Raw genomic sequence first — 25348 nt, 5'->3', positions numbered from 1 at the left:
TTGCAGATGACACCACCGTTGTACAGTGGCATGCAAAAGTGTGGGCACCCCTGGTCAAAATTTCTGTTACTGTGAATAGCTAAGCGAGTAAAAGATGACCTGATTTCCAAAAGGCATAAAGTTAAAGATGACACATTTCTTTAATATTTTAAGCAAGATTACTTTTTTATTTCCATCTTTTACAGTTTCAAAATAACAAAAAAGGAAAAGGGCCTAAAGCAAAAGTTTGGGCACCCTGCATGGTCAGAACTTAATAACACCCCCTTTGGCAAGTATCACAGCTCGTAAACGCTTTCTGTAGCCAGATAAGAGTCTTTCAATTCTTGTTTGGGGGATTTTCGCCGATTCTTCCTTGCAAAAGGCTTCTAGTTCTGTGAGATTCTTGGGCCGTCTTGCATGCACTGCTCTTTTGAGGTCTATCCACAGATTTTTGATGATGTTTAGGTCGTGGGACTGTGAGGGCCATGGCAAAACCTTCAGCTGGTGCCTGTTGAGGTAGTGCATTGTGGATTTTGAGGTGTGTTTAGGATCATTATCCTTTTGTAGAAGCCATCTTCTTCATCTTCAGCTTTTTTACAGGCGTTGTGATGTTTGCTTCTGGAATTTGCTGGTATTTAATTGAATTCATTCTTCCTTCTACCAGTGAAATGTTCCCCGTGCCACTGGCTGCAACACAAGCCCAAAGCATGATCGATCCACCCCTGTGCTTAACAGTTGGAGAGGTGTTCTTTTCATGAAATTCTGCACCCTTTATTCTCCAAACATACTTTTGCTCATTGCGGCCAAAAAGTTCTATTTTAACTTCATCAGTCCACAGGACTTGTTTCCAAAATGCATCAGGCTTGTTTAGATGTTCCTTTGCAAACTTCTGATGCTGAACTTTGTGGTGAGGATGCAGGAAAGGTTTTCTTCTGATGACTCTTCCATGAAGGTCATATTTGTGCAGGTGTCGCTGCACAGTAGAACAGTGCACCACCACTCCAGAGTCTGCTGAATCTTCCTGAAGGTCTTTTGCAATCAAACGGGGGTTTTGATTTGCTTTTCTAGCAATCCTATGAGCAGTTCTCTAGGAAAGTTTTCTTGGTCTTCCAGACCTCCACTTGACCTCCACCATTCCTGTTAACTGCCATTTCTTAATCACATTACGAACTGAGGAAATGACTACCTGAAAACGCTTTGCTATCTTCTTATAGCCTTCTCCTGCTTTGTGGACATCATTTATTTTAATTTTCAGAGTGCTGGGCACCTGCTTAGAGGAGCCCATGGCTGCTGATTGTTGGGACAAGGTTTGAGGAGTCAGCGTATTTATAAAGCTTTGAAATTTGCATCACCTGGCCTTTCCTAACGATGACTGTGAACAAGCCATAGCCCTAACAAGCTAATGAAGGTCTGAGACCTTGGTAAAAGTTATCTGAGAGCTCAAGTCTCTTGGGGTGCCCAAACTTTTGCATGATGCTCCTTTCCTTTTTTCACTCTAAAATTGTACAAAACAAAAATAATACACTAATCTTGCTTAAAATGTTGAAAAGAATGTTTCATCTTTAACTTTATGACTTTTGGAGATCATTCATCTTCTACTTACTTAACTATTCACAGTAACAGAAATTTTGACCAGGGGTGCCCATAATTTTGCATACCCCTGTAGGCCGTATCTCAAACAGTGATGAGTCAGAGTACAGGAAGGAGATAGAGAGCTTAGTGGAATGGTGTCATGACAACAACCTTTCCCTCAATGTCAACAAAACAAAAGAGCTGCTCATTGACTTAAGGAAAGGGGGTGGTGTACATGCACCTGTCTACATCAATGGTGCTAAGGTCGAGAGGGTTGGGAGTGAACATCACCAACAGCCTGTCCTGGTCAAATCACGTAGATGCCACGGCCAAGAAAGCTCACCAGTGCCTCTACTTCTTCAGGAGGCTAAAGAAATTCTGTTTGTCCCCTTTGACTCTCACCAACTGTTATCGATGCACCACAGAAAGCATTCTATCTGGATGCATCACGGCTTGGTACGGCATCTGCTCTGCCCAGGACCACCAGAAACTGCAGAAGTGTGGACACAGCCCAGTGCATCATGGACACCAGCCTTCCCTCCTTGGACTCTGTCTGTACTTCTCACTGCCTTGGTGAAGCAGCCAGCATAATCAAAGACCCCACCCACCCGGGACATTCTCTCTTCTCACCTCTTCCATCAGGTAGAAGATACAGGAGCCTGAGGGCACGTGCCACCAGGCTTAAGGACAGCTTCTACCCCACTGTGATAAGACTATTGAACGGTTCCCTTATACGATGAGATGGACTATGACCTCCCAATCTACCTTGTTGTGACCTTACACCTTATTGCACTGCACTTTCTTTGTAGCTGTGACACTTTACTCTGTACTGTTATTGTTTTTACCTGTACTACATCAATGCAGTCTGTACTAACCCAACGTAACTGCACTATGTAATGAATTGACCTGTACGATTGGTGTGCAAGACAAATTTTTCACTGTACTTCAGTACAAGTGACAATAATAAACCAATACCAATACCATTCAGTGTAGGAAGAAGAGTTGAAACAATAGAGACCAGGCTGAAGCCCACAGATGAGCCTGGAAGCAGCTTCAGTTTGTTCTTTACGCATTGGGCACTTTTGCCATATCAATCCCAAATTGATAATTTAATGTTCAGGTGAACCATGAGGGTTAAAGAAAATTAAGTATTTGTAGTCCTGCAGCCTTAAAGTTCATATTTATTAACAAAGCTCAAAATTGTTATTTTAAGTGAGCTTGCAGTTTTTGTCACATATTTTGTTACACTTGTTGAATAAGGTCATATAGTAGCTTGCAAACCCTGGCTACCAATGAAGTGCAGAGGTGTATTGGTCTCTTTCAAGGTGATCCTTATCCATAACTATTTGAAAGTCACCAAGCCATGATCATTTTCCCCACAGTGGATTAGTTGTAGCATGGCAGCATCCCTTGTTGGACCATCTACATACTGGCACTAAAAAGCTTTCCTGGATATGCCTTAAAAATCCCACTGTCTAATCCTTTCACACCAATTTGATCCCAATTAATGTTGAGGAAGTTAAAATCTTCTATTGCTATAACCCACTCCTAACTCTACCAACAATATCATATTCACATGTGTGGATCAAAGCCTTAGACCAGTCAAGCTTCTTGAATTTAAAATAGATGTAATTTAGCCTTCCATTCTCTCTATGTGCCTTATTGTGCCCATTTCTGCTCTGCTTACTAGACTGACCTAATTTTTCTTCTATATTTGACTGAACCTCACCTCCAACTGTACATTTATTCTGTGTCCCATACCCAAATTAGTTTTGAACGTCCCCAGCAGCATGAACAAGGTACCCAGCAAGGATATTGAATCAGTTCCAGCTCAAGTGCAACCTGTCCTGTTTGCTCAGTTGCACCTACCCTAGAAATATTCCCAATGAACCAAAAATCTGAAGTCCTCCTTTCCACACTTTCCGTTTAGCCACATATTCATCTGACCCATCTTCCTATTCCTATATTTAGGACTCAGAAGGTCTCCAGAGAGCCAGTGGACATAGTGTGCACCATCTCCAGCGACACTCAGGCACAGACATATCCTCTGAGGAGTGGCAGGCATTTGGTTTGGGCTAAAGCCTCAATGGTCCACTGCTTGGACGTGTGAATGGTCACTTTGGCCAGGCCCAGGAGCAGACTGATCAGAAGGTCCCCCAACCGAATCACCCCCTCCACACCCAGTGCCTAAAGTTCAGAAGAGAGGGGCTGAAGTGCAACCACAACTTGAGGAGCAGCTCTTTAAAATACTCAAACAGGGGCTGCAACTTCTCGCATACTGTACAGACATGGAACAGAAGCATCCTGCAGACAGCAGAAATAGCAGGTGGCCTTGGAGTCGTGAAACAACTCAAATATGTTACACAAAACCGCTCTGTACAACATTCTCCACCCCGGGTCCCTGATGTAAAGAAGGTGGAGAAGAAACTGGGGAAACTCCCATGCAGAGAGACCTCTACTAGGGATCCGACTCACTGCTGACAGCCTCAACATTAAAATCACCATAATGGCTTCAACTTTAGGTCATTAGTCTCACATACAAAAAGCTGAAAAATTTATGTTTGTATTTTCAAAGTAAGTTTTTAACAGTTTATTAAGTGTTAATACAACTGCACAACCTCCCTGAGTTTGAAAAAATAATTTCACAAGTATGGAATCTTATTCAGAAGAAGATAATGTTGCAGTAAATAAATGAATTATGTAATTTGTATTTTCTGCTTTTCTTCCTGGTTTTGAGTCCTCGTGTCTCATTGAGGATTCTTTCATTTACTTGAAAAGCTTTACTGTTGTTTGCTTTGCTTGCATGCGTTTCAGCTTCCTTGCAGAGGGTACTACACTGGATCAGATATGAAATTATTCGAAAGTTCTGAATTTGCAACAGTCACCAGGCGATCCTGCACAATGTGAATAGTAAAAGCAGTTGATGCTGAGAGGAAATTTTAGGACAATTTCTATATCTATTTTTATATCTTTCTTGTTATTTTGTGGAGCTACAATAATATGCATGTTTGTGCGCTTGATTGCTGTAATTTTTTTAAAAAGAAAACGTGAAATTTTTGGGCCAAATTGAGCTGTCTGGGGTGACTGGATGATTGCAGTTAACTGGGCCAGATTTGGAAGCTTATCAAGCTGATTCTCTGTACCCAAGAGGCATCTGGTGAGGCAAGAAAGGCCTTAGCACAGAGTAAGACTCAGTTTCCCTACTGCCGTAGACCTGCCCTCCAAACACCCTGATGAGTTTGATGGAGAAAAGACTAGGTGGATCTTCACTTCCTGTTAAAGCCTGCTAAGCTTTGCTAACTTGGGAATGGATGAAGTTCACTGATAGCATTCAAGGTAGTCAGCCATTGATAGCAAGACTGAAGCCCATCCAGTTTTCCAGTCATTAGCAAATGTTGCATGTCCCATCATAATCATCATCAAGAGACAGGGGAAGGGGAGGGAGGGGGAACCTTTTGTAACATGTTGAAGAAGTCTAACCCAAATCAGGATGATAGGATATGTCCAGGGGAGGATGCTGGGGCACTGAAGGTCATAGTGAAGGGACTGCACACAAACGATTCAATCAAAATTATTGAGTATGTGCATTTTATTTAAAAAAAAGTTATTGCTCTCATTTAGCATCATCATTCAGGGCAGTAATGGATGTTGTAAGTAATTATAATGACCAGAGCGCTGATCCCTGAAATATCCCATGAGCAATCTCTCCTCAGAATGATGTTTCTCTTTGTACAAGCTAACTTTTATTTTTAATGACTCATCCAATTTCTATTCTACTTGAGAATGTCTTTCTCCTCACAGAAATCTTTCATTAGTGCTCCCAATGTTGAGGATGAAACTTCATTAACATCTCTCCCTTTACTTCAGTATTTCTGCTGAAAGGTATATCTTGGCTGTCACTTGACTAGACTGTAACAATGTTGAAGCCTGTTCTGGCCAGGCTTCAACCTTGCATCTTTAGAAAACTTCAAATCATCCAATATTCTACTGCTGATACTTCAAATCACAAGCAAGACTAAGACATTCAGCCTCTTGTGTCTGCTTTGCCATTCAGAAAGATCGGAGCTGATCTTTTATGTCAGTGCCACTTCCCTGCATTCCTTGATCGCTTTGAATCCAAAAATCTATTGATCTCTTACATGAACATATCCAGTGACTGAGCCTCCACAGCCATGTTGGGTGGAGAATTCCAAAGATTCACTCTTCTCTGACCTAAATGGGCAGACTTTTGAGGCTGTGAACTTTGTTCTGGATGCCCCAGCAGTCCATCTTTTAAAGCACGTAGGAATTTTGTCCAATGAGATAATCCTTCATCTAAAATCTAGAAAATTTCAGTCCAATTTTCTGACTTTCTTATCGTACAACAAACCTGTCATCTCATGACTAATTTGATGAACCTCTGCTGCACTCTTTTTAGCAAATATTGACTTATTCGAGCAGACAATCATTCCTGTACATCGTATTTTAGATGTGGTTTCACCAGGGTTCTTAGATTGATTATTGGATCAAAATGTATATACTCTAATGGGCAAATACTCCTTCAATAAAAGCTGCTTGCCTTCATAATTTTTGTATCTGCATTTTAGCTGTCAGTGATAAGTATACAAAGGTACTCACACCTCTCTAAATATCAACCCCTTTCAAGCTCTCACCCTTTTAAAGAAATACTGTGCTTTTTCTTCACCAAAGTGGATATCCTCATATTTTTACATATTACATTCCATCTGCCACGCCTTTGCCTATTGCCTTAGCCAGTCTACATACCCCTTGAGTACCTCTGTATCTTCCTCGTGTGGTATGTATATAGTTCAGGGTCAAGTTTGTTTGATGCAATGTTTGTAAAGTGCCATAGGGTATGAAGGAGGATTGAGACCATGAAGAAGTATTTTAAATTAAAATTTAAGCTTTGGTTAAGTATGTGCCGGCAAATCAATAAACACTGCAATGATGTGGTAATACAGTTTTGGGTGAACCAAGGATTGAAGGTGGGACATCAGCCAAAGTAGGTGGAACAGCCAAGTTTGGAAGCAACTAAGATATGTATGGCAATTTCAATGGATGGTGAGCTGAGCAAGGGATAGAATCAGGTGACATTCGAAGTAAAATGGGTAGTCTTAGTGATGAGGCAGAAACATGATCAGATGCTCATATCAATTTCTGAAGTGAACAGATAAATGGCTAAAAAATTGAGTTTATGATGGGGGCTGGGGACAATAGCTTTAGATGGAGGAGGTTCCTGCTCACATATACCAGATGTCTAAGAGGCAATTAGTTTTTAGAAAGTGGAAGTTCAATAGAAGTTGTGGCAAGGTTGAGTTGAGTTTCATCGGCATACGTGTGAAAACTGAGCTACATTTTCATTCAAAGTAGAAATGTGGAGTAGATTAGTGGGAAATGGTAAGGTGCCAAGGATGAGCCTTTGCTATTATTAAAGGTACCATAACAATGCAAATTGATATTTTGTGACACCATGGCAAAATCTTTGAAATTTTGAAAATGTAATTTTCCCCTCTTTCTGAATTTGATGAACTTTGACCTCAAAGGCATGCTGGCTTCTCTTTATTTTTGCCAATTAGCTTTTTTATTTTGTTCATAAGAATGTTATCAGGGTCACTATCCTGTGTTTCATAATGCTATGGTTTATGAATTGATATTGCACTTGTACTTAAATAATCTCATAATTACACTGATTCTTTTCAGGTAGTCTTATTAGTTATACATAAGTAATGGAAATATACTTCCAAGTATTTTTGAAGTATGTGCTGACACACATCAGTTGAAAAAGAAACACTATTGCGTCTTGATTAGACATATATGTTTAGTTATATGCACTATTTGCCTCTCAGTGAATCTACCTTTTTCACTTTACTGTACAAATATAGGTGCTTATGCTTTTGGTTGTCTGCGGTTAATACTTACTTTCCTTAGCAGTAACATGGCACACTATTATTTACTTGCAACTCCTATCATTTTTAATTTACAGATCTAGTACCCACGACCAGATTCTGAGGCTGAAATCATTGAAATATTCATCAACTTTTAAATTATATTTACAGAAGTAGCCAGTGTTAAATAGACAAGATGATGTCTTCAAGAGCTTTCAGTAAACTCATTTTTCTCAACAAGAAAACCTTTGTAGTTTCTCAAAAAATTCCAATAAACTAACTCCTTGTGATGTATTTCAGTTCCTTGTGTATCAGCACTGTCAGCTTGTGTTACACAGGTTGCCCTCCTAATGTACTTAGAGAAATGAAATGCGGATATGGTTGTACTTCTTTTGAACTTAAGTCTGTCAGTGCACGATGGAACGCAATTTGTCGTGTGGACAAAGTGCATAAATTAAATATTTTTTGAATAAGAATGTAACTGGTGGGGTCCAGCAGCTCTCGCTCTCCAAAATGGATTTGAGCAGAAATAAGAAATAGGAGCAGGAGGCCATGTGGTTCCTTGAATCCAGCTCCACCATTCAATAAGATAATCTGACTGTGGTGTCAGCTCCACTTTCCAACCTGCTCCTCAAAACCTTGGACTCCATTTACAGACCTAAATACTGAGGCTGTCAGCCTTGAATGTATTAAGTCATTCAGCTTTTGCAGCTTTCTAGGATAAAGAATTCTAAAAACTCACAACCTTCCAACAGAATAAATTTCCCTCCTCATTCCTTATTTTGAAACTATGCCCCCATGTCCCCAAGAAGGGAGACAACCTCTCGGCATCTACCTTGTTGAGCCTACTTTGAATCTTAAAATCACTTATAATTCACTGGTGCTATACATCTGAAGTTCATGCCCACCTTGGTGGTAGAGATTGAGATTTTGAGAGGGATTGTTGGAGAATCATGGTGTATCAGTTCGTGGAATGAATGTTAGGGATGGTGGATTGGGTACTAACCTTGGATGGTGTCAAGCTGGTATTGTTCAAGCGGCATTTATCTGGGTGGGTGGTGAAGATTGCACCACACACTTGACTCGTGCCTTGTAAATGGTGGAAAGACCGTGGTGTTAGGAGGTGAATCACTTGCCACAGGGTACCCAGTCTCTGAAATGCTCTTGTGGTCATAATATTCATGTAGGAGTAAAACTGATCTGAATAGAAGGCATTGAAATGAATTACTTTTACCATTTTATTATATATGATTACAAGAAGGAGATACTAGAGGCATACAGTGTTTTAATTAAGTAATTACTTTGCTGGATCTAAACAGTGGATTTGAAACTAAAGTTTGTTGAAATTTTATTTAACAATTGTTACTTCAAAGAAAGACTAAATGAGCTTTGGAATCAGTCACTAGAGATGCCATTAAAATTGTGGGATCTTTATGAATGGGTTTGTGCTTGTGAACTGGATCTGTGAAAAGTTTAATCAACTTAAAGGGAAGGCTTTTAAATTGAACTGAAGTACTATACGGATGGAGATATCCTTGTTTTAGAATTAAAGTTTGCTTTTTATTGTGTGGTTCATTCTTTGTGAAGGTCATTAATAGCTTTGGAGACACAGAACCATGAGTTATGGGCAATTGTGTCCTGAATGGGTGAATGTACAAATTTTTTATAAAGACAAACTGACTAATTGAGGATTTACCAAAGTTTATCTGCTCAAATTACATCTGAAGCAACAAGGTTCACTTAATTTACTCCGTGGATGTTTGTAATAGATACAAATGAAAAGAGCAGTTATTTCATCTGATAGAAGCAGGGACTCATTTTTCTCTTAATTTGAACTTCATTTTTATTTCACAGTTAAACCATGTCAAGTTAGTAAGTGAGTGTCCGTATGTAAAATATGTAAATTCTTGATTCCTATGTCATAACATTGCAACCAATCTTGCATCTTGTACCACTGTTAGTAATGCCTTTTTTTATGATATCTTTAATAGGTAACATTGCACCCTCTCCACCACTGTTCTGTCCATAAATCACCAAGTAGCACTGTTGTCATTTGCCATCTATTTTAATAATTGCTTCTTCGTATGTAATTAATTTGTGCTGCCAGTTGTCCTATTTAATTCACCACTAAAAGTGAATATTTCCATCTCTCTGTTACAGATGCTTGATTTTATTTCATATCTTTAACATAGTAAAATTTCCTGTGAGATTTTACTTTAGGAACTGTTATCTAGCAAAATAAACAATTGGGCTCAAGTCTTTAATGATTGATCTGTGTGTGCCACGCTTTAAAATGAATATTTTCTTCAAAATAACAAATAGGGTAAGTTGATCTTAGTAGCTGCTTAAAGTTCATCCAATTCTAGAAAACCATTTAAGTGCTCTGTTATCAGAGTTGCTGTTTCTTGGCTGTTTTGCCGGCTTTTCCATAAACCGAGACCTCATTGCTGTTACGGGTGGTTTGAAAATATCTTGAGGACTATTTTAAAGAGGAGGAGGAGATTTTTTCCTGATATCCTGACTCGTGTTTACCCCTCAGTTAACATAAAGCAGATTTTGTTTTATCACATGGCAGATCGTGAGATTTTGGTATGTGACAACATCATTTCAAAAGTACTTGATCAGCTGTGTGCTTTAGAATGCCCTGAAAGAGGGAAGAATGCTAATATAGAAATATCTTTCTTTTATTTCATTCTTTATATCAGTACTGAACTGTTTGGTCCCACTGAAGTTGTTATCAAGATCCTCAAATACTGTAGAGCCAGTTTTGTTAAGTCAGTTGAATTTGTATACATCTTCTTTCAAAGGACGACTGAGAACTGTTAAGTGTTTGAGCAGAGACTTTGCAATTTGTTACGTGTAAGTTGCCAATAATGTTTTTTTAATTGCAGTAAAAAAGGATGAAGATCAAGCTGAGGAGAAAAAAACAGTGCCTGCCAAAAAAAAAGTGAAAGAATTAAAGATTTTGGACGCCAAAACAGCTCAGAATTTATGTAAGTCCTTTGTAAGTGATTAAATTTTGGGGATTACTGCATTGCATGCTATTTTACGAATGAACATACAAATCAGGAGCAGAAGTAGGCTGCTGGTCTTTCAAACCCACTCCCTCATATAAGATAAGATATCTTTATTAGTCACATGTACATCAATACACACAGTGAAATACATCTTTTGCGTAAAATATTGTGGGGGCAGTCCGCAAGTGTCACCACACTTCCAGTGCCAACATAGCATGCCCACAACTTCCTAACCCGTACGTCTTTGGAATGTGGGAGGAAACCAGAGCACCCGGAGGAAACCCACGCAGACACAGGGAGAACGTACAAACTCCATACAGACAATGGCTGGAGTTGAACCCAGGTTGCTGGCGCTGTAAAAGCATTACACTAACTGCTACACTACAGTGCATAGCTGAGCTGATTGTAACATCAACTCGGTAATCCCTTGTACCTCCTTATGAGATAACTATCTACTTATGCCTTAAAAATATTCAAAGACTCAGCTTGTATGACCCCTTGAGGAAGAGAGTTCCAAAGACTCTCAGCCATTCGAGTTTTGGCAGGAATGGTGTGATTGACAAAGAAAGAAAATTCTATATGTTGGAATTTTTATCTGAATTCTGAAAATTCTTCACATTTCCAGCACAATACTTCAGTCACCAGCTACTGATGTTTCTCATAGTTTCATTTTTTTAAAAATTTGTATGCTGACTGCACTTTGTAAATGTGTCATTGTTTTAGATACCAAAGAGCAATTTGTTGTTGAGTAACGGTATACTTTTTTGTTTAGCAATCTTCCTGGGTTCATATCGTATACCTTATGAAGAAATCAAGTATATCATTTTAGAAGTGGATGAAGAGAAGCTCAGCGAGTCCATGATTCAGGTAAAGATTGGACAATGTGTGGTCATTAAGGATGTATCAATCTGGTTAAGGTGATACACTACAGTTTGACCTGCTCACATTTCCCCTGTGGAAAGCACTGCATTGAAATGCATTTCTAATAGCTATAGATTCCAGTTCAACATTTCACCCTGAAACAATCCCAAATCTCTATATGTCTACATTTTTAAACATCAGTTTTGGGAATTGTGGATTATTTATTGAAAAATAGCTTTGTTTCAATTGTGCTGATTTAAAACAGACTATTCTCAGTCATTTATATTCGACTACATGCAGAACATTGGTATTGCTTTCTAATGCAGATTAAGGTTAAGAATATTTTCTTTAATCTGAAACATTTTGCAGTAATTGAGTATCATGTTTGATGAAAATCCTTGAACAAATGGATCCAAAAATACACAGTGATCTTGATTCATTCATTCATTTAAAATGTGTGCTTCATTTTCCTTTTCATTATGTCCTTACTGATACAAATGCAGTCTTAAAACATCATTGATTTTTCCCTTAACTTCTCATACAATTTCGTCACATGAATTTGTCTTCACATAATCAGTCCATCTTCAGTTTTTCCCTTCTGCAGAATTTGATTACTATGAGAAGCAAAAGTATATATTTCTTTCCCCAATTTTCGAGCAAACAGATCTAAACCTTTTAAGGGTTGGGTTATGAGAAACACCTTCTGATTTGCATCTCAGTATTTTCAGGCAGATGCAGGATTGAAGGGAGTAGTCTGTTTGCTTGTGTAAAGGTGAAATTTCACTCCAGGAAAGCTGTGACAATATTTTTTCATAATACTTAAAAAGTCTGAAAAGCAGGAAGGACAAGGGATTGCAAATTTTTACATTGGCTAAACAGCTACTGAAGCTTTCATTAAAATTGATCAAGAATGAAAAATGCATGGAAGTGGCATTGTGGTGCAGCAGTTAGTGCTACTGCTCTAAAGTTCCAAGTACCCGGTTCAATGCGTATGGTCTCACCAACATCTTATACAGTGTAAGATGACATCTCATCTCTTGTACTCAGTCCCCTGACCGATGAAGGCAAATGTGCCAAATGCTTTCTTCACCACCCTGTCTACCTGTGTCGCCACGTTAAGGGAACTATATACTTGTATTCCTCAATCTCTCTATTCTGTATCACTCTGCCATTTACTGTGCAAGTCCTGCGCTAGTTCACACTTCTCTGAGTTAAATTCCATCTGCCATTCCCTGGCCCATTTTCCCAATTGACCTAGATCCTGTTGTGATCTTGGGTAACCTTCTTCAATGTCCACTATACCACCAATTTTGATGTCATCCGCAAACTCACTAACCATGTCAACTACCAGTTTGTTCAGTATCCAGTTCCATGATAACTTTCCCACAACTTCCTTCAATAGTTGTCTCCTCCTATTGTCAGTGCTAGCATAGGTGTGGTTGATCATCCATTTGTAACTCCTTTTAATTACAGTGTTTTATTATCCATCTGTAAGCAATGCAACCAGGTTGTAATACTGCATCGGGGAAAAGTGAGAGGGGGATGCTAGAAGAAAGGAGTGAGAAAATTTCCCTTAATGCCAGTTTAAAAAAATATATATTTTACTATACTTGGCATCCAACATGGTTAGGTAAACAAACTTGGAATAACTTTTAAGTAAATATGGTAGTATTTATTCTAGAAATAGAATATGTAGAAATAGAATATTCAGAGGATTTCTGAAACATCCTCACAAATTTGGTGTCAGTTATATTTGTTCATTCAATGGAAGCCATACCATATGGGACAGTTGGTTCTGCTTAGAAGTGATGTATGCATCGGACTCCAGACCTGACATTTCCATTTTTCAAAGTGTAGCGGTTAGCGTAACGCTTTACAGTGCCAGTGACCCTGGGTTCAATTCCGGCCACTGTCTGTAAGGAATTTGTACGTTCTCCCCATGTCTGCGTGAGTTTCCCCTGGGTGCTCTGATTTCCTCCTACATTCCAAAGACGTATGGGTTAGGAAGTTGTAGGCATGCTGCGTTGGCGCCGGAAGCATGGCGACACTTGCGGGCTGCCCCAAGAACACTCCATGCAAAAGGTGCATTTCACTGTGCGTTTCGATATACATGTGACTAACAAAGAAATCTTATCTTAAAAATCCACGTTGAACTGAATGTGTTTTCTGTTTTGTTACTTCATTTACAGAATTTGGTGAGGTTTTTACCAGAACAGAAGGAACTCAGTACATTATCCCAGTTTAAGGATGAATATGATGATCTTTGTGAATCAGAGCAGTTTGGAGTAGTGGTAAGTGGTTTCAGAAACGGCACCAATGAAACAGACCAGTGTTGTAGAGCAAGGAACTGCGAATGCATTCCAATATTGTATTGATTTTCTTTTCTTGACTGTGTCAACATACCTTGCAGCACTGCACATTGAGATTTTGGAGATCAAAAGGTTATTTTTTAAAAAAAAAGCACCTTGAACTTTAAAATGGCTCATGGATTTATTGCATTATATGATATGTGTTAAAAAGACTTTTTTGGCAAACTTGACTCTGAATGGAAAAATAAAAGCTAATGTATGTCTCTGTTGCATATTGAAAGTGGCATGGTAATAATCACGTCAGTCACACTGGTTATCTCCACTTAAGTCTTCATTTACTTGTCCTTCAAAATCATGGTGCAGAAGTGTAGAAAGCAGGCTTGTTTAAAGGGGTGGGGTGGGGTGGAGAGAGCAGACACAATGCTAGTGATAGGATGCAGATCAAGAGAAGATGACACAGATTGGTGCCAAATGGAAAAGGCTGCTGAAAGTTTGTTAATGGCAGCTAACATGTCTGTAGGAGGATAAATATGGGGTGAGAAGAGGGAGAAAGAAAAATGGTACTGTGAGATGCTGAAAACAGCACTTGCTGGAATCTGAAATAAAGAAGAATGCTGTGGAAGAAAAGAGGGAAAGAGCAAATGCCACCATCAGATTCACCTTCCCCTCCCAAGGGGCAGTGTCCTCTGTGACTCCCTGGTTTCCTTTCTCTCCATCAATACTCATTCCCCTTCTCATAACATCTGCAAAAGTGCAACACCACTTTTATCTCTTTCCTTCCTTCCATCCAGGGACCCAAATATCCCCTTCAAGTGACAGACTTGCACTTCTTCCACATGTTGATATACTGCACGATATGCCCAAAATGTGGTGACCTATATCAAGTCTGAGAGGGTGACCCTCAGGTTACAGTCGCCTGCTACTTCAATTCTCCATCCTACTCCCACATCCACTCTGACATATCCCTCCCTCTCCCCCCTCTCCCTCACCCCCTCCCCCTCCCTCCCCCTTCCCTCTTCCCCCCCCTGCCTCTCTCCCTTCCCCGCCTCTCTCCCTTCCCCCCTCTCCCCCCCCCCCTTCAGAGTTGGCTTGCCTGTAGAAAGCAGAGGGTTGTGGTGTGGGAGTGCATTCAGATTGGAGGGCTGTGACTAGCGGTGTCCCAGAAGGATCGGTTCTGGGACCTCTGCTTTTCGTGCTTTTCATTATTGAATGAGGGGGTAGAAGGGTGGGTTGGCAAGTTTGCAGACAACACAAAGGTTGGTGGTGGTGTGGATAGTGTAGAGGACTATCGAAGATTGCAGAGTGACATTGATCGGATGCAGAGATGGACTGAGAAGTGGCAGATGGAGTTCAATCCGGAGAAGTGTGAGGTGATACACTTTGGAAGGACAAACTCCAAGGCAGAGTACAAAGTTAATGGCAGGATTCTGGGTAGTGTGGAGGAGCAGAGGGATCTGGGGGTCCATATCCACAGATCCCTGAAAGTTGCCTCACAGGTGGATAGGGTAGTTAAGAAAGCTTATGGGATGTCAGCTTTCATAAGTCGAGTGATCGAGTTTAAGAGCCGTGAGGTAATGATGCAGCTCTATAAGACTCTGGTTAGACCACACTTAGAGTACTGTGTCCAGTTCTGGTTGCCTCATTACAGGAAGGATGTGGAAGCATTGGAAAGGGTGCAGAGGAGATTTACCAGGATGCTGCCTGGTTTAGAGAGTATGCATTATGAGGAGAGACTAAGGGAGCTAGGGCTTTACTCTTTGGCGAGAAGGAGGATAAGAGGAGACATGATAGAGGTGAAAATATTAAGAGGAATAGATCGAATGGACAGCCAGCGCCTCTTTCCCAGGGCACCGATGCTCAATACAAGAGGGCATGGCTTTAAAGTAATGGGTGGGAAGTTCAAGGGAGATATCAGAGGAAGGTTTTTTTACCCAGAGAGTGGTTAGGGCATGGAATGCACTGCCTGGGGCGGTGGTGGAGGTAGGTACATTGGTCAAATTTAAGAGATTACTAGATAGGCATATGGAGGAATTTAAAATGGAGGGATATGTGGGAGGAAGGGGTTAGATAGTCTTAGGCGAGGTTTAAAGGTTGGCACAACCATGTGAGCTGAAGGGCCTGTATTGTGCTGTACTGCTCTATGAATTCTATGTAGAGCAGGGAGTGCTTGCTAGGTCACTCTGGCAGCATCTATGGGGGTTGAGAGGCAGGATTGGCAAAGTGGATTGATGACCTATCATGGTGCAGAAAGTCATCGATCTGCAGTTTTTGGTCTGTTTCTCTCTTCGCCTGTACAGTTTTTCCATTATTTCAGATTTTGTCCTGGACTTTCAGCATCTGTGATGCTTTAGTTTTCAGTTCCTAGCCATTTCTGATGTGACTCATATTTTCTCTCTCCGCAGATGTTGCCTGATTTGTTGGGTGTTCTCACCATTCTCCTTTATTTCAGAACATCGCATTTGCTGGAAATCTGCATCCCATCTCCATCAGGGTTTTTTCTCCTTTTTCCTCCCTCTATTAATGCCTTCTTCAGCCATTAGCAAGCCTTCAGCACCCCCTCCAACTTCACACCAATTTATCTCAATTTGTTTTATGGTCTCGACCCCATCACAGATATTCCCATTTATTCTTTCCATCCCTCAATCCTTCTGCAACTTCAAGCATGCCTATTTTGTAAGTTTTCCCAGTTCTGAAGAAGTGACATCTATCTGAGTTGTTAACTCTATTTCTCTCTCCACAGATGCTGCCTGATCTAATGAGTATCTTCAGCATTTTCTGTTTTTATTTCAGGTTTCCAGCATCTGCATTAATCTTTAGATCATCGTAGACATATTTCCTTGTCTATTCAATTTTATGTTCTGGTATTTTTCTTCCAATTTTCTGTTTTAACTTTGTTATGGAAACTGGTTTCAATGTTAATTTCATGCATTTTTCCTTTTCTGTGCTGTACTGTTTTTCTTTTCCTTCAGGGTTGAAACCAATATGCACATGGAAATTATTGTCTAGACATTCATTCCCAGTTGGTGATGTTACACATGGCCTTATCAACATTACATTCTGCCTCAGAATTTCCTAGCATTGTCTTCTATGAAAGTGAATTTCCGGTCACATTAGTTAGTCCTGAGAAGCTGACTTGGTTGCTCTTGGTGGCTAAGGAAACCAGGAAGGAAGGAAGAAGTCTTGTTTTCAAATCAGTGCTCTTTTGAGAGATGATAAAGATAGACAAAATGTAATTAGAAGATCAGTTCAAAGGGTTAGGGATGGCAGGGTGAGGGTAAACACAAGATCAAGGCTGGTATAAGGATATAGCACTCACATAATTGTCATCCATTGTGTTGTATTAGATAGTCAGCATTTTGGACCCAGTGCCCAATTCTCCGTGTTTTAGATCAAATTAAACATAGATTTCAACTTCAGGCACTTGAGAACCCATGGTTTACTTTTAATGGATTGGTCTGAGAGTTTTTATAATAGCAGAGGAATTTCTGTAAAAGCGAGTGATATTTTCAAAGACCTGGCTGTTTACAGGGCTACTAAATTCTTTGAAGTGGCTCAGATTCTGGCCTGACAAATTGCATCTCTCCTTGGATGTGCATTTTTAAGTTGGAAGAGGGCAAGTTTCTATGTTCACAGTGTAAATCAGCTGCCAGTATTAATTGTTAAGGCAACAGTAATTTGGTTCTAAATGTTCAACTGCTTCCACTCCTGTCAATCCAGATAAAACTCTGCAGAATGATAGTGGACATTAAAATGCCGGGAACTGCACCAAATTAAGTTTGCTGAAATTCAAGATATCAGTGCCCATGGGCTTCCTGAGAATATAACACACTCCTCTTCAGGTTTTCGTGCATTTATTTTTTCCTGCTGTTTCAACATTGACATGTTGGCTACACTTGGGGCAGTACTGTGAAGCTTGGAGCTGCTTCTTTGTATCTCCACCGACCTGGATCTAATCCAGACCTCCAGTGCTATGTAGAATTTGCAAATTTTTCCTGCGACCGTGTGGATTTCCTCTGCATGCTTCTGCACCCCAAAGGCGTGTGGGTCGGTAGTTAATTGGCCACTGTAAATTGCCCCTAATATGTAGGTGAGTGGTAGAATCGGGGTGGGGGGGTGGAGTTGGTGGGAGTGCACAGAGACCAAAATGGTAATAATGTAAATGGGGGTTAGATGGTCAGCTCGGACTTGGGCTGAAGGGCTGTTTTCTGCTGTATGACTTGCTGCAGTTTAAGTAATGGACAGATTGTCCTCCCTCTAGCGATGTCCATCCATGAGATCTAAATTGCTTTGGAAATGGAGAGCCTGCCAGCCTGAACCTTTGTACCCGTGAGTCACCCTGCGAAGCAGTGTGGGCACCAAGAAATTATTTGACTATGAGTAGTATATCCTGAGGCCCTGCCTCTGGGAAACTTCCAAAAGCATGTGAAAAGACTTTAAATGTCTCTGATTCAAATAGAGACATATTTTAAAATACTCTGCTTCTGAACAAAAGTAAACAGAATTCAATTCGAATACCTTGAAGCATCAGAAATTAATTAAAAATATTAAAACAAAGTAAAATAATATGTAAACCACTTACCCACTTTATCTATTAATTTGAGGTTGGAGGTCCTTTTCAAATAAATTAGGTCATTTTCCACCTTGGGTCCACCTTCTGTTCAGGGTATCAGTGCTCAACTGGGGGACTCATTGGTGAGTTTAGTGGCAGAGCAGAAGATCAGATGCACTGACATCTGATCTCCAGCTCTTCTCCAGCTTTAGCATTTCAACACTCAGGCTCAAAAGTAGGAGAAGACATGAAGAGCAAGTGACAAATAGGCATGATTGTTGTGGAATTAAGTTGCGGGTAACTATGATCCAGTTCAATGTTCAGGGTTGGCCACATACCATTAGTCAATGTTTAGTATTAGAAACATAGAAAAACCTACAGCACAATTCAGGCCCTTCGGCCCACAAAGCTGTGCCGAACATGTCCCTGCCCTAGAAATTACTAGGCTACCCATAGCCCTCTATTTTTCTCATCTCCATGTACCTATCCAACAATCCCAAAAGACCCTATCGCATCCACCTCCACCACCGTTGCTGGCAGCCTATTCCACACGCTCACCACTCTCTGAGTAAAAAACTTACCCCTGACATCTCTTCTATACCTACTCCCCTGCACCTTAAACCTATGTCCTCTTCTGGCAACCATTTCAGCCCTGGGGAAAAGCCTCTGACTATCCACCCGATCAATGCCTCTCATCATCTTATACACCTCTATCAGGTCTCTCTCTCTCCCCCCCCCCTCATTCTCCATCTCTCCAAGGAGAAAAGGCCGAGTTCCCTCAACCTGCATTCACAAGGCATGCTCCGCATTCCAGGAAGCATCCTTGTAAATCTCCTCTGCACCCTCCCTATGGCTTCCACATCTTTCCTGTAGTGAGGCGATCAGAACTGAGCACAATACTCCAAGTGGGGTCTGACCAGGGTCCTATATAGCTGCAACAATACCTCTTGGCTCCTAAATTCAGTTCCACGATTGATGAAGGACAATACACCATATGCCTTCTTAACCTCTGAGTCAAGCTGCGTAGCCGCTTTGAGCGTCCTATGGACTCGGACTCCAAGATCCCTCTGATCCTCCACACTGCCAAGAGTCCTACCATTAATACTATATTCTGCCATCATATTTGACCTACCAAAATGAACCACTTCACACTTATCTGGGTTGAACTGCATCTGCCACTTCTCAGCCCAACTCTGCATCCTATCTATGTCCCTCTGTAACCTCTGGCAGCCCTCGATACTATCTACGACACCTCCAACCTTTGTGTCATCTGCAAACTTACAAACCCAGCCCTCCACTTCCTCATCCAGGTCGTTTATAAAAATCATAAAGAGTAAGGGTCCCAGAACAGATCCCTGAGGTACATCACTGGTCACCAACCTCCATGCAGAATACGACCCTTCAACAACCACCCTTTGCCTTCTGTGAGCCAGCCAGTTCTGGATCCACATTGCAATGTCCCCTTGGATCCCATGCCTCCTTACTTTCTCAATAAGCCTTGCATGGGGTACCTTATCAAATGCCTGGCTGAGCATTGTTTTAAGATTGTCACTTTTGATAGGTCTGTCTGCTTTTGCATTCTTGTTGTTGCATGCCATTGTTCTAGGAGCTTTTGTGATAACCGTGTCACCTAAGTTACTGCCATACGGCTGTTTAAAATCTGTAAGATCTTGATGCAGTTGAACTACCAACTTCAGGAACTTGATCAAAATTGTTTCATTAATCCTACAGGCACAATTGCAGCTATCATTAGTGATTGACAAAAGGGGTGTTGTCATTGTTGTTTTTCACCAATTTTCCTCTTGCTGCATCCTGGACTACAGATTTTATGCTGAGTAGCTCAGCTCAGCTCAACTACACCCTAACTGAGGCAAGTATCCCAAGAGCTGATCAGAAGTATGGACTTTAGTCAGCTTTCTCTGCAGGAGACAGGAGACAAAAGACAGCAGAAAAAAGTAACAGTGGAACCCCACACCTGGCTTAACAGAGACAAGAGAACAAACCTGAGGCCTGTCGCTTTGATATTATTCAGTGTCACACTGGATAATGTTTTTATACACCGAGACATTGAGCCACTGCCCTTCCCCCTCTGAGATTTCTTCTGTTTCCTTTCTCCTTTCCAAGAGGGACTGACTACTTCTAAGATTTCTTGTTTGGAAGTCACTCTACATTTTCATATAAGGAACCATTAAATCCAAACAAAATGTGACACTAGAGTATTCAATAGTTTAAGCCTTGTTGGCAAGCTCAGACCTAACTTTACTCCTGTTTTACTTGCAAAAGTTTCAGTCAGAAAATAATTCTGCAAATGCAAGTTTTCCTCTTGCTAATCTGGGAACAGAGAGGTCAGTTTTAGAACCTCAGTTGTTTCTCCTCCACCTACATCCCACCTCTAGCATCAAACATTACCTACAGGATGCCCCTCCCAACCTTTGTATGGCTCACTTTTTACAATTGTTTTAGTTGTTGAACCACCAGAGCCATTTTGCTTGACCCACAGGGTTAAAATAGTCTCACCAAAATCCATCTTTGAGTATATCTGGAAGCTGCATGCAAAGAAGTAACAAACAATACACTGGTAGTGCTTCAACAAACTAAAACCCATTTTCTCAAAAATAAAATAATTTTTTTTAAAAATACTGTGTGTAAAATCTTTCTGCCTCTCAAACAATTGTTTGGCACTTTATAAAAGATTCCAATCATGTTCTGCAAGTCATTGAGTGATTAGACTTTTATTTCTTGGTGACTTAAGGAAATTGGTAAATGAATTAAGGTAAATGTTCGGTCAATACCAGTTATGAAAGTAAATAATGCAAAGATGCTGATTACAGTTAATTTCTTTTGAGTAGTCATTTCTTGCTTTTACTGGTAAATAAATTGATAAACTTGTTGTTCCTTAAAGTAATAAAGCAGCTAGTGTCATTTATAAGAAGAATCATTTTTCTATCTTCAGGGAAATTGTAAAATTACCACATTTGGCAAAGGAGCTTTTTATTAATTGGCTGATCAAAATGAAAAGAGAAGGTGGCTGAACTTTATTTTGATGACAGCTGTCGAGTAATAAATCGACATATTGTTTGTTAAATGTGACTGATGACTCAAGTAGATAACATTAAAATTCACTGGAATCTTAGTAATAAGTAAAAAGTGAATTGCTTCCTAACTCAATATATTACTGAAAGGAAATTTTGAATGTTTGCACTCTACCTGCAAATATTCATCACGTTTGAATGCAATTGGTGAAGTTGAAGGAATTTTTCCTAGCATATTGCATCAATGGAAATCTGTTAGTCATCTGAGAAACGTAAATTAATGACTATTTTCTGATATTTCAAATAATTTACCATAAATACATCAACATTGAGGAAATAGATGAATTTTTGGCATGCACTTTGTGAGAACTTGGCCCAAGATTTTTATTTTAAAAATTGTTGCTTGTCATTAAGCTTAGCTTCACCTACTAAATGTGATCTTAATCTTTTTTTTTGTTTTTAAAAGCCACCTAAATGCTATAATTGTTAAGTGAATTAATTTGCTTCCCTGGTCCATTTTTAAATATAGTTATGGACTTCTGTATAGCTAAAGTTTGTTGGCTTAATGTTCTTCTGGGTCATTATATTTGCATATACAAATGGGAATTGCCAACAGAGCAGAGAAAATGAGGAGCAATCACCCAAGAGTTTTTTCTTCTCAAAAACTATCCAGCTTGATTTTATATTGTTTCAACTGGACAGCTGAAGTTGACAGACATTTCAAAATTTTGCTTGAAGTCTGTCCTTCACCGCCTTTTCAAATTTCAACACGTACATGGGGGTTGAGCACATCAGGAAATTTGTTTGATCGTGAACCCATCAATCATTCCTGTAAATGGGTCATATTCCTTGGGTGATTTCATCCTCACCACAGGGATCTCTCTGATTTTCGTGTTTCACAGAAAATTGCTTTACTGTTTCTTTTGTTACTTGAATTCTTGAAGGCTCCTCAACTTATGAAGTAAACATGAGTTTGAAATTTATGATCCTGCTCCATGTCCTGAAGAATAGTGGAGGTGGTTTTAGTCGCCCATGGCAAATGGAGAACTTGAATCCTCCACAACTTCCTTTCTCTGGGATCAAATATAAAGGGAATGGGCTCCCATGCTGATAATAGCACAAATTGGATGGTTCATGGGAAGGAGTAGGAATTTTCAACATTGGTCATCCTATAAAGACAGAGTGAAAGTGATTTTGGCATCAACAAATGGTCAGGAAAGCTGGACTCTTTTGGAAGCCAGTAGCTTTGTGACCATTTATAAAACAAACAATCCCTGGGTGCACCAGAGGTTGAATTGACAAGAATTCTAATAATTGACATTGGCTATGAATGTCCATTCCCTTGACAGTGCAAATACTGAGAGCATCTTCCCATGGAAGATTTGGTCCCCAGCCCCCTGTGATTGGGAAATCACCCTGTTGAACTTGCACAAATCTAGAGCTGATACAAACTCAGCAGTCTCATTTCAAGTGAATGGAAATGTGGGCTACCTGGAAAAAGGCAAGTCGACATAATCTTTAGAATTTATTTATTCTTTTCCATGTCTTTAAAAGTTTCTGGTTCGTGAGTGAGTTTTCTTGTGTTAAATGTAATTAACAAATGAACTATCACTTCATGTTTGTCAAAGTGGCGCGGATAGCAGTGACAGTGGGGATGGGTCCTGTCAGTCAAAACTGCTCTGAGTCCTGCCAGTTGCCTGTGTGGAGACAAGCACCTATACCGTACCTGGCTGTTCTGAACTGCTGGACACCATTTTCTCAACAGAAGGCTATACCTGAGGCCATATTGGAACAAAGAGCCTGGCTTAATGGTAGGCAGGATGGTGATATCAGGAATTGTCTGTGACGATGTCTTCGCTTCAAGAAATGAATATTGCAGAGAAAATGAGTTGGGGATGTGATTTAATTAGATTCCTGTGGAGTCTCAAAGCCCAGAAGGATGCAAGCTGATAAAATTCAGAAATTGAAGACTGCATTTTAAGTTAAGGGAAAGTGGGAAGTAATCCAACAAAGGCTAGTTTTGCAGATCTTTACAGAATTGAAATCTTTTTTGTGGCCGTCTTTGCAGGTGATACCATTTACTTCCTCCTCATTATGAGGTAAAAGGAAAACCATGCAAGTGGTTGCATGCAGTTTCAGTGGTTGCACACATAGTATGGGTAGTTCTTGGCTTTAATTTATCACTGCTACTGAAATGACCAAAAAAATTGACTCTGGTTGCCATTTGTGATAGTTATAAAATTTATGTTCATCGTCCTCTGCTGAGACTACTATTTAACTCCGTGGTAGAAGTTTCTGCAATCACAAAACCTGCTGATATATTCCTGGAGATGTGATCATGTCATATTTCATTGCAAAGCATTCAAAATGTGACACTGCTCATATGATGATCATCATCCGATGTTTGATCATTTGACATTTTCCCACTGTTTGCAAAAGTTCTGTTTGCTTTGGATGTTTTATTATTGCCATATTCTGAATGAAATATTTAACTTTATAGTAAGATGAATAATAAACTATAAAATCAAAGAAAAACAAATATTTAAGGAAGAATCCTGGTCAAGCAAAAAACTATTTTATAAACTTTCTGTCCTGTTGACTGCACTGAGAAACATCATGCAAATGAGATGGAATCAACAAAACATTCAATATTTGATTTTGACACGTGCATTGAGGAGAAATGCACGTATCATAGTTTCCCAGCAAATCACTCCCCTCTGGAAATTCAACCTGGGCACTGATTTCTTGTCAGGTCAGTCACATTTCATTTTGGTTGCACAAGTAACAACATTTTTCCTTGTACAGGGCAGTGTTGCTGGAAAAATAGTGTATGCTTTTTGGGCACTCTCAACCCAACTAAAATGTAATAGCACTGCTTGTTCAGGGAGCCTGGCTAAAGTGGATCCTCTTCAATTTATTTGGGCCCCAGGCTTGGCTTAATTTTGAAACACCAGACCCACAACAACACTGTGCAACTAAGTAACGCACATCTGCAGGTCTCCCAATTTTTCTTTACACACTCTCCCTCCATTTGTATTTTCCTCTCTCCCTCTCACTTCCCTACGCTCTCACTCACTCATTCAGTCCTTCACGCATTATTCTGACACTCTCCCGGGTTATGTATAAAGGAGACACGAGATTCTGCAGATGCTGGAATCTGGAGCAACTCACACACAATGCTGGAGTGCATTTTGTGTTGCTTCTATAAGAGTGCAAGGTGCAGAAGATAAAAGTAAGGATGTTTTGGATAAGTAAATTTGATAATTTGTTTGGCATGTTTTTCTCCAATCTCTGTTGTGCAAGCATTGTGTTAAACCATGTTAACAACAACTTGTGATTGCATGTATTTGCTACATAAATATTTTATGACTGCATTAAATATCAGCCCAAATATCATTTCTTAAATTAGCACCTCTTATTCAGAGTAAGACTTAATTTATGTTTCAAACTTGGCACAGATGAAAATTAAAGCAACAAAGATAAACTTAAAAAGGGGAAGTATATGTCTGGGTACCCTTCAATATGGGAAGTGCAGCTGTAAATCATCTGTGGCGTGGTTACTTATGGTCAAAGAATTGATGATGGTTGTCCTGCACTAGGCCCAGTTGGTTAATATTTTGGAGATATTCAAATTCTGCTTTACTGAGCAGCATTATTTCCTTCAGTAAATTCTAATAAAAGCCATTAGAACTCAGAAATGTATGTTTCAGTCCATTTAATTATCTGGCAACAGAGTGCAAAAACGTTCAAGCCTTGGAATAAGATTTGAAGTCTCATTAAATAATATGAAAAAATAACCTTGATGAAATTCGAAGGAGAAAATTTCTTCACTTTTGATTCCTGTAACTGGAAAAATGCAGTCTCATACTGGGGTCTTATTCCACAGGTAGCAGCAGGAATCTGGTACTTCAAAGCGGGCATTTTTCACATCTCACTTGAGGTATTAAGGACCAGGCGATGACATCACAGTTTCAGGCATCACTACCAGCTTGCTAGCTGTGGTTCAACAATGACTAAGCAGTGATTGGGAAAGATTTGCCCTGTTTATTGTGAAGATGCTAAAATTATTTTGTGCATCCAATTTTTAGCCTTGCGTAAAATTGCTATTGACCGGATTTTAAGTGTTCCTGAATTAATGAGAACT

At 39.9% G+C, this 25348-nt stretch overlaps 1 protein-coding gene across 1 annotated transcript in view; it reads left to right on the top strand.

Moving 5' to 3' along the window:
* The window catches only part of diaph2 (diaphanous-related formin 2), a 547192-nt gene that overhangs the window by 276164 nt on the left and 245680 nt on the right, over positions 1 to 25348 (top strand). Inside the window, exons 19-21 of the mRNA XM_052020928.1 lie at positions 10328 to 10429; positions 11226 to 11320; positions 13504 to 13605. Coding sequence (XP_051876888.1) covers positions 10328 to 10429; positions 11226 to 11320; positions 13504 to 13605 — 299 coding nt within the window. The remainder of the gene's footprint in view (positions 1 to 10327; positions 10430 to 11225; positions 11321 to 13503; positions 13606 to 25348) is intronic.

This window comes from Pristis pectinata, chromosome 8 (assembly GCF_009764475.1).
Source record: "Pristis pectinata isolate sPriPec2 chromosome 8, sPriPec2.1.pri, whole genome shotgun sequence".
NCBI lineage: Eukaryota > Metazoa > Chordata > Chondrichthyes > Rhinopristiformes > Pristidae > Pristis > Pristis pectinata.
The sequence above is the reverse complement of the archived record's forward strand: the minus strand, read 5'-3'. Positions and strand labels throughout refer to the sequence as shown.